The 12,639-nt window shown below is 34.3% G+C and overlaps 1 protein-coding gene across 3 annotated transcripts in view; it reads right to left on the bottom strand.

Moving 5' to 3' along the window:
• The window catches only part of EML5 (EMAP like 5), a 98,194-nt gene that overhangs the window by 51,912 nt on the left and 33,643 nt on the right, over positions 1-12,639 (bottom strand). For all 3 annotated transcript variants that reach the window (XM_054515129.1, XM_054515128.1, XM_054515130.1), the window contains exons 7-13: positions 11,107-11,308; positions 9,875-10,012; positions 8,911-9,167; positions 6,729-6,941; positions 5,664-5,831; positions 4,243-4,349; positions 3,799-3,917 (exon numbers count right to left, since the gene is read on the bottom strand). In XM_054515129.1, coding sequence (XP_054371104.1) covers positions 3,799-3,917; positions 4,243-4,349; positions 5,664-5,831; positions 6,729-6,941; positions 8,911-9,167; positions 9,875-10,012; positions 11,107-11,308 — 1,204 coding nt within the window. The remainder of the gene's footprint in view (positions 1-3,798; positions 3,918-4,242; positions 4,350-5,663; positions 5,832-6,728; positions 6,942-8,910; positions 9,168-9,874; positions 10,013-11,106; positions 11,309-12,639) is intronic.

Raw genomic sequence — 12,639 nt, forward strand, 5'->3', positions numbered from 1 at the left:
AAGTAATTAAAAAAAAAGGCCAAATATTCACCCTAAAGAAAATATTAAAAACACAAACAAACAACAAAAACCAACATCTATGAAAATATGCATGCTGAAAGAAATACTGGACATTGAGGAATTTCTTGCAAGCTTAGCAGTCACCTATAAAAGTAAGTGTGAAGACAGCAAAAGGGTTTCAGGTCCTCCTACACACAACCCAGAAACTCAGAATTTTCCCAGCTCATCAGAACAATTGCCTATATACCCTAAATTAAACCTAATGGAACTGAGTACGTTACTGCCATGTATCACAGGACTACTCAAAATATCCAAAATGTATCTAGGATGCAGGAAAATAGTTCTTATTTTTCATAACTTCTTGTGATAGAAGTTAATCTTAGTTAAATTCCTCTAGTTATTACAAAAATTAGTACAATCGTTTACAATTAAAATACAACATATTTTGCCAAAATTTAACTAGTGCCAACAAAGACTCTTTGTCACCATATTAAATACATTTGGGTCAGTTTACTAACTCCTTGAAAATAAAGGTACTTTTTACCAGAGGGAAAGTGATGGGACTAGGTTAAACAGCAATGAAAAGCATACTGCAATGTAGAAGATCATTCCCTAAGAATATTCTACACTGTTCCAAAATACTTACATCTCCATATTATTAACCCAATTTAGAATTGAGATTACTAGCTAATCTCTGAAAAAGCATTAAGAGAAATAATTTATTCACATGCAGAAAACAAACCAAAGAAATTTACAAGGCATCTTTATTAGCAACGATAAATTAAATAATAATGAAAGCAAGCTCTGTATTGTTGTTACTGAATAATATATAACAGGGCACAATAAAAATAAGAATGCCATAGTTAATTATCTAGGATTGATTCAAGTTAATGATACAGTAACTATCAGAAGATGTAGCTTCCTAAGTGCTACACAGGGAAAAGAAATTGCTATTACCAAAGTCATGAATAGCAGGGGCTGCATTCAATTTGAGATTCAGACATGTAAACATAGGTGCTCACAGGTTTGTTAGATACATTAACTCCTACATTTTAATCAACACTGTTGTAGTCAAGAGTCAGTTGGACCTGCAGGGCTGCTCAGCTGGCCAACCACCAGTATTGCATTTTACCTGAGCCAAATCACTCCTTGTGCTCCACTGATTACTGACTGAATCTCCAATGACTGTGATGGAAGTTTAGATATACACATAAAACCATTTCCTTTTGGGAACATCACTGTGAATTCTGTAACCTGAAGCTGAACCCTACCCACATCTGAAAGTTACACATCTATATCCAGCTAACAGGCAACTTCACAAGTAGTGTCCTCTCTGGGAAAAGAGTCAAGGTCCATTGCTTGTCTAATGCTGTAAGAGTTTCAAAATTTGCATGTTACTCCTCAAAATATATGTGGGAAGCTTCCACATGTAGTCCAATCCTCCCTCAAAATCTCTAGAAGAATCAAATATCAAAATGAACATGACTGAGAACAGAGTCTTTAGTACAAAGGTGGAGACCTAATTTTTTAAAAAAAATATTCTGCCTAGCAGTAGTTTTCTCAAGAGGACCCACTCACAGGCTATTCCCTTCAGATGCTATTTGCAGGTATTTGTAGGAATCCATGCAAGATGTTATAAGGCTCTCCTTACAGAGCATTCCCATGTCATCTTGAAACTGCTACCAAATTTGATCTTATGGTAAGGTTAGTTTATTGAATATCCTGAAATTTAAACTAGATTGTGCTTAAATACTTTGAATAATGAAAAATAATTCTATGATTCTATGAATATTCAAAAATATAAAAAAATCATTCTTGTGAAATCAACAGCATCGCTCTGAGAGAATACGGGACGTGAGTATTACATGTGCATCTTTATTTCCTGCCAGCAAAAAGAAAGCATAATAAGCATGGAGTCCAAGAAAAAGGTTCTTCTGAATAGTTCATGTTTCTGAGCCACCATACAGGAATAATCAAAAAGAGGCCAAATTTGTACACCAATTTAACAAAGTGTTTCTGATCATGACTGAATCAGATCTCTTAGAGAAAGACACAACTGAACCTCTTAATAGAAGTCCTTTCCTCATCCATGTTAGTCAGAATGTGGCTCACATACTCTGAATTTTATTACCTTCCAAAACAGGAAGTAACCAGAGGTTTAAGAGGTTTCTTACAAGTTATCAAGAGATTTTTAAAAGTTTGTCATTCACGGCAGTTGACAAATTCAAAACACAACACCAACAAGCTCAAAAACAAAGAAAGGAAACAGCGCTTCTGATTCCCCTAATTAAAAAAAAAAGCACCACTTCTTACATTTTCAAGGAACATCCAAGACATTTCCATTGCAGCTAAAGAAAGATGAAGCAAAGCAGACTTCCTGAATCAGAGAATATGCCTATTACTCACTTGGATGTGGGTCACTTTAAAGTTAACAGCCTGGACATTGAGAAAAATCTGTTGTTCAGCATGGATTCTTCATTAGTTTTCTTGATGCCCATAGGGTAACCAGACAGAACTCAACAGGACATTCTACTTCTGGTCATTCCTGGATATTCTGGTCAAGCTTCACTTCTGTTGTGAAGGAAATAACAATAATACCAAAGATCCAGGGCCCTTGCTTGTGCTACATCTTCTTCAGGATCATTTGGTTTTATCCTTAGACCAACTTTTAGAGACTACATACAGCAGCTACCCACCTTAATGCATTCTCTATACAGATATAAAAATCTTCAACTGAGAATTTGGGAGCACCAAAAAGAGAAATAAAAAATCCCAGCTCTGTACCAAGCTTCCCAGCTGTCATAATTTTCAAAGCTACTATATGTCTTCTGCAGACAAAGTTTCTGATTTGAATATTAACTATTCTTAGCCAATTAATTTATTAAGCATTGCATGTGGAACCTACTACAATTGTTTAAGTGCCATTATAAAGGCAGTATCAGTAACTTCTCCCTGCATTTAGTTAGATCTGAAAAGAAGCCTGTTTTCCTGCAAAGAGGTATCTTTCGAAAGGAAAACTTGACTTGCAACGTCTTACTTGAATAAAGGTTTTGGTTTTGCTTTATATCAAGAGAATTTATATTTCTGATCATTATTCTAATGTAGTAACATCTAGTAACAGTTTGCTTAAAATACCACTTCTTTTTTCTGATAAAAAATTCTTCACTTATGAAGAATTATGAAAAGCTACTAATACTAAAGATGAAACTGTAAGATTTCAAGGATGCATCCAAAAGTCATTCTGCATCTCAAAATAGCACCAAAAAAAGAATAAACTCATTTTTAACAAACTTACAAGACCTAGTAAGAATTACATTTAATTCCTAAATTAAGAAAGGAACATGTAAGTTGTTTCAAACTAGGTACAAACAGTTTATACTTTTTTTTTAAATAAATCACTGCTAGAAATACCACTGTCCAGAACCCAGTCATCTTCAACTACACGAAGTTTCTGTTCTAGCTATCAAAATCATACATCAAAGAGAACTACTGCTTTCCAGATAGTGAAAAGTATGGGTGAGATTACTGAATACTTTATTTAGTCACTTGTATTCAAGCAACAAGTACCAGCTAAAGTTTGAGTTCAAAATCACTTCAGAATTCATGTGTAGAATTAGTATGCTGGCATGAAAGCTTTCTATTTATTTTGTGTAAATTTATTTCTATAGATATAAATAAAAACAGTAAATCATAAAGCAACAGGCATAAAAGTCTTTAATCATATTATTAAATTATAAACACCAGTCTATAAAATCAAACAGTCTGCTTGTATATTTTAAAGAATGCTAGTTTGCATACCCATGAACAAAATGTAGTCTTATACTGTTCCCTGGGGCTCGCTCACGTCTCTTAGAAGCTGCACTTTTTCTTTTTTCTTTGCATTGCTCTTTAAGTTGAGGTAGATCTTCTTTGTAAACCTTTAAGAAAAAGCATATATAACTGAAAAAAACCCTCCAATACCTATAGCTGGTGACTCTATAGTGCAACTTGGTTGTAAATTGCATTCTAGGATTACAAGTAATAATTTTTCTCTCTGTTACAATTAATATCTTAGTTGTAATTATTAATTAATCATTCTATTTTAATAAGCTTGTTCTTTTGAATGCATGAGGTAAGAAAACTTCTAAAGGTTTTGGTCAGTTCTCGTGCCATCTCCTCAGTCCTGAGATTTCAACAGTCTTCATAAATGACCAACATAAACACTAGGAAGCTTCCAACTGCCATGAAAACTAAAATCTTTACCTGTCGACGATAGGTGATCTGTGTCTCTTGCTCAATTTCAGAGTCCAGCTCTGGAACATCAGACTGATCTGAATCTGATTCATCACTATTAGAATCAACCAGACTCTCTGTCACCAAGAAAACAGAAATAAAAAATTAAGTAACCTAAACTACAAGCCAGAAAGTTTAAGCTAACAGCCTAAAGTTTCTGATTTGATTATCAATGCTTATCAGCTACAACATAACATGCTAATAATTGACCGGAACAATTCTGCTGCTACATAGGAAATAAGCCATAAATACAATAATTTTGGGTGCTGGAGTGAGTTAGCTTTCATTAACTAAAATAATTTCATGAGCTTTAATGTAGGAGGAAAGGAAAAAGAAGATAATTAAATAATCAGTATAAAGCAGAAACTAAGACTTGCACAAAATTAACAAAGGGTCCAAGGAGAAACTTATGTTAAAGTGAGCCACTGATGCAAGTAGAAATTCTTCAAATAGGTTAGGGGGAGGGAAAAAATTATAGATAGGAAGAAAGAGGAAAGATTTATTGTGACTGCAGAGAAAAAGGGTAGACACAAAGTTCGACATGTAGGAAGAGCCTATTATTGTTTCCTTGTGCATTTTTCACTGAGAAGTTCAGAACTGCATCTGTATGTATTTACCTGTATGCTAAATATACACTGATACATATTCATCTGATCTGAGCAATTAAATGGTGAAACAGCCTATTTTATTGTAACTATAGTCTCATTTCCCCAGATGATTCTCTGAATTCCTTTAGGAATTTCCAAGGGAGGCACTCAGTTAACTGTTTTGATTTTAGGAACCTCATGAGAATAACTGTTTAATTAGTCACTAGTAGAAACACGATCTTCATTTTTTCCCAAACACTAAACATCTATATTCTGCTTAAAAAAAAAAATCAGCTATAATACTTACACTATCATCTAAATACTTCAAAATTTTAAACAATTAGTATAAAACCGTATTTTTCCAGTGACACCTGAGCATGCAGTTGTTGCCAATTTAGTAAAGGGTGATATATATATATACAGAATTCAGAAAATCCTATGTTTGAACTTCTAAAATTTTTCTTTGTAAAAGAGTCACAGCAGTGAAGGTTTTTCCTACCCTTGCTAGCCTGAACACACAGGTGTGATGCTTTGACCATTGGCCAAATGCCAGTGCACAGATTTTTTAAATCCTCACCAAAGATCAATTAATGCCAAACCAGGACCACAGGGTACTGGCAAATATCAGACAACTCTATCAGGTGCTTCAGGCACCTCCAAAGTTTAAAGAACAACAACTGTTGTAATTGAGCAGACTCTCAATTTTGAATATTCATTTCAATACCATCACCAAAGAATTTTATTTCTCTTTTAGCCTCCCTGCCTTCCACCCTTTTACGGTGTTTCTTTCAGTTATTTCCTTACCTTGGGGTGCTATATGAAGAGTGTCCTTCAGCTTGCGGTCGGGAACAAACTTCCACTGAAAGACAGAGTGATCAGCTCCCCCGATGGAGACAACCCACTGGTGATCGTGTGACCATCTGACGTTTGTGACATGAGCAGAATGACCAAGATATTTTTTAAACTTTGCTCCTAGAACAAGAATAAAAATATCCCTCAATATTTGTGAAATAAATGTTTCAGAATCACCCCATAAAATCATATTAAAGAACCCATAGAAAAAGTAGTGTTTAATAAACACTGGTATTTTAATCAATAGCAACATTTTTTTGCAGTTTTCACAAATTTTAATGTGTGTATAAGATACATTTTTTAGTTTAGGTTCCAAAATATAATAACTTAATCAAGTCAAACACAAGAACTGAAGACATATGATAATGCCGTATGAGGTGTACCAGAGATTTAAAAAATTTCACTGTAATAATTTTATTTTACTTTTTACAAAGTAAAATTATTACTTCTACTTTGAAAAAAATACAGTTATTTAAATCATGTATATTTAAGTCTATGAAAACACCCCCATATACATGCTTGTAGCACAAGTTCCCAATGTACAATGTCAGTGCTAAGCATTTCTGACAATTCATCTCCTCCCACGTTTAGCAGTAGAACTGGTAGTAGTAGTACAGCGACATCCAGTCAACGTTTTCATGGCTACATAACCACAACACAGTCATTGGATGAGTTACTGAAATGAAGTTCCTAACAGCACTCCATTATAAGCAATCTTTTTAGATCAGGAAGGCTTCGTTGTTTCAGAGCTGTTTGAAGAACTTAATTCTCCACACCATTCAATTTTAATGCTGGCTACAACTGCATGGATAGGTCTTGGGATATGTCTTCAACCTTTATGTATTTAAATTAATGTTTTGGGTATTGTTTTTAAAGACTGGTATTCCCACATTTTGTTGAACTCTTTTTGAAAAAAGTTATATTGAAAAACCATTTCATTTTCCAGTCTTCTAGTACATTTTTCTTGAATAGTCACAATTTTAAAATATGCATATAATTGAATTTAAAAGGCACTACCTTTTCTTAGACATGGGTACCGAAAGAGCTTTACTATTCCGTAATCATCAGCTGTAACCATAACTTGACCAATAAAATTCGCATCCACAGAATTTATATCATTTATATCAGAATATTTGGGCCAGATTCCATTAACTTCAAGGCCAGAAACACAGGTCCATGATGCCCACTGAATGCCTTTCAATTCCTCCTTGTTTGTTACTTCTTTCCCACCTAAGCAAAAAATAAAGAGCCGTTTCTCAATATTAGCTCACGCAATTTTAAAGAATGCAACATTTTTAAAAACTCTCTAAAAATTGAAACCAAGTACAACAGAATTAAAAACTGACTTCTGAAATGGCCCTGATCTAGTATTGCCTATTATGACCAACAGTATCAGTAAGAAGACTTCTCAAGACTATTTAACAGAAGATCACAGGTTTGGTACTTTATAGTTTTTATTATTTCTTGGTATCTGCTTGAGGCTGTGTTATTTTTTAAGTGTTTATACATGCAATCATTCTAAGATAAAGTTCATAAAAAATTCTGTTGCTGAATGATTGTAGAAACTTGGATTATTTAGAGCAAGAACTGAAAAACTCACATCTGGCCACTACAAATTACTAAAACCACCTATTTTGTGCTTAGATCCTTGTTCCATTATTTCACACCAGCTCTATATGTAGTGAAATTGATCCAGTCTCACAAGGTAAGAGGTGAGGAACTGAGTCAGACCAAAGGCCCATTAAATAGTGTGTTCTGTGTGTTCTGGAAAGGCCAGAAGCCAAGGGCTGGAGCAATGCAGGAACAGTGAAAGCAAAGGTGAAAGCTGTGTGTCAGACTGAACACACCTGCAGAAGGTGAGCAGGACAGCAATCCACTTCTCAGCCTTTCAATCACTAACCCATGTAAACTATGATCAACAATACTGTTTATATCCATAACTAAGTCCTGCAGGTCTTGTGCCAGACAACTCTGAGTTCCTTAATTCATTGTGGAATTTCAAGTGTTACACAATTTGATCACTACTTTGAAATGTATGGGAGATTCCTCCAACTCCACTGACTTTGATAAACTTTTTTTCATAAACAAGGTTTCACAATCCCACATTCTAACACATGAAGAAACTCCAGGTTGAAAGCTGTCTTACAACTTCAAATTGCTCATTCTGTGTCTATTTGTTACTGTTTAATTAAATTCTCACAATCTTTTCTTACACATCTTCTGCTGCATTCAATGCACAGAATCAAAGTTGGGCATAGAATGAATGGAATGTTTCAGCAGAGAATCATAAAAAGCTCCAAGAATCTGCGAATAATGTACAGAGCAAAGCATAAATCCTTATAAATCTGTATAAGAATGAAGGGACGAGATAAAAAGTGGTGATAATACACAGTTACTACAAATAAAAATACTACAAAGATGAGTGGAAAGAATACAGAATATTATGTAAAGAGTGTATGCAACAGACAGAAGTAAAAGGTTGTGATAAATACTGCCACTGGCATATTCTAAAAAGGACTACTTCAATTTCAAGCTTTGAGGTAGCACTATGTGCATGTCCTCTACAGAGGGAACTACCTTAACAGAAATTATTTCAAGACTGTGGGACGCTTCAGTCAAGTTTTCAAGAAAACTGTTTTGAAAACACTTGCAATAATAGGGTTATCACAAAGTTCCTCACTGTAAAAGCTCTTTTAAGTTGAATTCCTCAGTCTGCTGCATAGTTTTAGACAACCAAATGCCTCTTCTGAGCTGCAACATACCTATTAGTCCACACACTTTAAAAACCATTCAGTGCAATAAAATAATAATTTATTTATTATCCAAGCTCTATAAGAACAAAGCTATTAAGCTATTGCAAAATTTAATTTAAATGCTGCATTTTAATTCTTCTAAAAAAGTGGGAGCAAAAATTTATTTTCGAGAAATAAAATAAATTATAAGGTAGCATCTCTAGTATAAAAATATACATTGGAAAAAAGACTAAACACATAAGGATAAAAGTATTTCAGGAACTTTGACAGAAAAATGCTGCACTTACTCAAATGTGGCAAATAATCTTATGAACATACAAAATCTTTCATCTATACCCCGTGCTTTGAACCAGGATTTACATTTGTTTTTTTTTTTTTTTACAAAACGACTATATGTTATTTCTGTTATAAGTAACAAATAGCATGAAGGCAACCCAGAACCTTACCTGGCATTCTGTAAAAAAGTCTCTTTCCATTGCCATCATTGGTCTGTAAGTATTTACTGTCTGAAGACCAATCCATATGTGTGATGAAGCTTAAGGATCCAATACATTCCCCAACTTTCTTATATCGCTGAACAACACCATATATATCCACAGAGCTGTCATTGGAGCCAACAGCTAAGAAATTCCCATCTGGAGAATATTTGAGTTCATGAATAGCTTCTTTCCTGTCTTTGATATGAACAACCTCAGTCATATCTCTGTAGTATGAAAGAAAGCATGTCATAAGTAGAGAAGAGCCTCATCATACTGTCAAGTTCCCAGTCTAAAAAACGAACAAGATTGTGAAATTATATATTGAACCTAACTGTCCTGTGTGCAACCACAACACTGCTGTTTTTAGAGTTGGTTAGGGCTTCATGGGGAAAAAAAACGAAGGAAACAGTGAGACAAGAAGGTGCTTCACTGGGCTGTAGGACAGGGAACAAAAGGAACTGTTCGAGCTGGGTTCACAAGAAAATTTCATCAAGTAAATTATGAGATCTTTATTGACCCATGGAAGAAAACTTCACTGACATGAGACACAAATCTCATTTTCCCTTTAAAACTGTGGGATCACAGCAGCACAAGGCACTACTTGTTTTGTATGCATGATGTGCTGACAGCAGAATTCCAACACGTAGAAACAATTTACAAAGTAATGAAAATTTATTTCTTAGTAGTTCAAGGATAATTCATAAATATAAAACCTAAAGTAAAACATTTCCTAGAACACTGCCATTCCCTGCAAATAGACCAGTATACTTTTTCAAATGGGTTGTTATAGAACAACATGAACATACGTAGCACACATTTAAAAAATCTGAATACTCTCAACAATTTAAAACAAAAACACAAGTGACCACGTGCATGGCCACAAGAGATCAAAACATTAATAACATATCTATATTTAAGTTTTGTACCATACCTGACTCTAAGCACGGTGAAAGAGCCATCCTTCATGCCAAGAGCAAGATGGATTCCGTCGGTGCTGACGGCGGCACAGCGAATGGGCTCCTCCATGTTGCACCGGGCAATCAGAGCATGGTCTATTAAACTCCAGATTCTAAAACAAAGTCATTATTTCTCATGTAAAATGGGTGTGCAGCTTTGTCAGAGAGAAGATGAAGCCCTCCATTTCTGCACAATGCTGGACATGGCAGTGTCCCTATTTTAAAATAATTTTCCACAAGGAAAATCTAAAACCTAAGTGTGAATTATGCATACAGTAAGAAATATTCTAATATTTTAAAAGGCAGGAATATCTCTAATATGAAAATGTGGGGATAGATTAATTTTGATTTTCTGAATATAAAAAAATTATAGCATATGACAATACATGCTTTTAGACCACTCCTACAAAAATTCCATTATTTTGCTAATCATTTTTGTCAGAAATATTAAATAACAATTAGAGACTTTGATGAGTATAAACAACTTTTCCTATTATGAATTCATTATTGATAACTCCTTATAACCAATAATATTCAAATATGTGAGTTTTTATAACAAGGTAGATTACATCTATTATTTACAATCATATCTGGAATTTGAGAGTAATAATAATATTAATAATTGAATTACTGATTTGTTTAACTGTGTTGCACTCAAGATATTCAGCAAAAATGCCAACACATTTAACTTATAAGAAACAAAAGGCAATTTTGAGCAAAAAAAAATAGAGATGAACATGTAGGAGGGAGTAATTTGGTGCACTTTTTGAGCATTTATATTCTGTTTACAATGCATGGACTGGGTTTGAGGAAATTCACACATTAAAAGTTAATTTGCAGCATTTGGAAAAGTAAATATGGTAAGAGTTAAATGTGTAAGTTTTTATCCCATATTTTTTTCATTGCAAGCTGTGCATGCTTAACATAACTCCTGAAAAGGAAAGACTTAAAGGATTCTTGTCTCTGAGTGCTCAGTGTTAGCTCAAACAAAATGTTTTCAAATTTCATATATGGGGGGTTTTGGGAAATACATACTTCCACTGTATTTTATTACTGAAGATCACTCATTTCCTGGGCAACTTAACTGTAGGAGTACATCAATGCCACATTTTACTAACTTTAAAATGGATACATTTCAATTAGGCTACCAACAAAATGTGTTGATTGCCTAAAACTGTATGCAGTTTAAATAAGAAAAAAAATTAACCTGACAGATCGATCATCGCTTCCAGTCATGGCCAGGGGTTTTGTAGGGTGGACAGCCAGAGCCCAGAGCTCTCCTTCACAATGCCCCTGCATTAGCAGGAAAGGCTTGTTGCGCTCATGCACCACAATTTCAAAAATTTCACTGTCTTGTGTCCCAACGAGTATATGGTCTCCTCTCCAGCAAACACTTCTTACAGAGAGACCTGTAGAAGAGATTGTTACTGAGAGATACATCCTCAGAACTTGTAAAACGAGTAAAGTAGCAAAAGACAAAGCACAAAAGCAAGAAAATGTCAAGAAATGTCCATATCCCTTCTCTTATTCCTGGATTTACTTATTTTACTCTTTTTATCTGTTTCATAGATAGTGGCATACTTGCCCTTGGAACATAAACTTTTTCATGACAACTTGGAGGATATATATCAGCTATACCAAGATGTAAGACAGTGAAGTAGCAGAAAATACAATTAAGAAAATGAGCAAGAGGACAGGTCATAGAGACAATCCTCAGAAGTATATATTAAAAAAAAAAGAGTGAAGGGAAAAGAGTCAGAAAACTCATTTTATTCAATATAAGATTTTTTTAAAACTGCTTGCTCTGCCATGGGCATTTGACAAGCCAAAAGTTTATGGTAAGAGTCTGTTACCTCAGAAGTAAAGGAGGCAACTGGAGGTGAGAACAAGTCTGAAAGAATGAAAATGAATGAAACAGCTTTCAGCTACACGCATCAAAATTGAGAAGCAGCAGCTGAGTAAATTTAAATTTAAAACAGATCCACTCTACTGCAGGGCATATTTAAAATTAAATGTGCTCCATCTTGTTGCAATACTTCACAATCTTGGTGGGAATGCCATGTCAAATATACCGTACAAAGACTTCACTTGTAATCAGATAAGTATTGACCTGAGTATCTCATTGCTATCAGACATTCTAACACATTTTCAAATTCTTGGCAAGATATTAGAAAATAACAAAAGTGACTGGGGGTGAAGAAAACCAAATGCCAACAAAAGCAATATTGTAAGTGACACTAGTGCTTCAGTACATGTTTGTATTCTTATCCTAAATCATTACAGCAACTGAGCAACTGTATCTGAAACACTCTATGTAAAGTTTTAGCATGACATGAACTGAAACTGAAGTCATATTCACAAGTAAGCAGTGTTCTAAGTTTCACAAAACTGTAGATAACATCCAAATAGTTTTAAAGGATATTTGGATAACTAGCAAATGAAATTGTTGTACTCCATGGTTTTGCACTGTAGATCTCACTGTCTCAAGTTCTCTTAAATCATTACTGTTCCTTGTTAAAAACTGCCGTGCTCTAGAAACAATATGCATTAAAAATTAAATCTGTGTCTACATCATTATCATATGTACTGTTTGTAAAAGTAACTGTGGCCTTCATACTAGTGGGCACGATCTATTCTAATTCTAGCAAATAGTTCATGGTAACATACATAAAACAACACTTTGGGTTTTAAAGTCTTTTCTTGTTCAAAACACTGATAAATTTCCTATCTTATTGGTATA

The sequence above is a fragment of the Molothrus ater genome, chromosome 6 (assembly GCF_012460135.2).
Source record: "Molothrus ater isolate BHLD 08-10-18 breed brown headed cowbird chromosome 6, BPBGC_Mater_1.1, whole genome shotgun sequence".
Lineage (NCBI taxonomy): Eukaryota > Metazoa > Chordata > Aves > Passeriformes > Icteridae > Molothrus > Molothrus ater.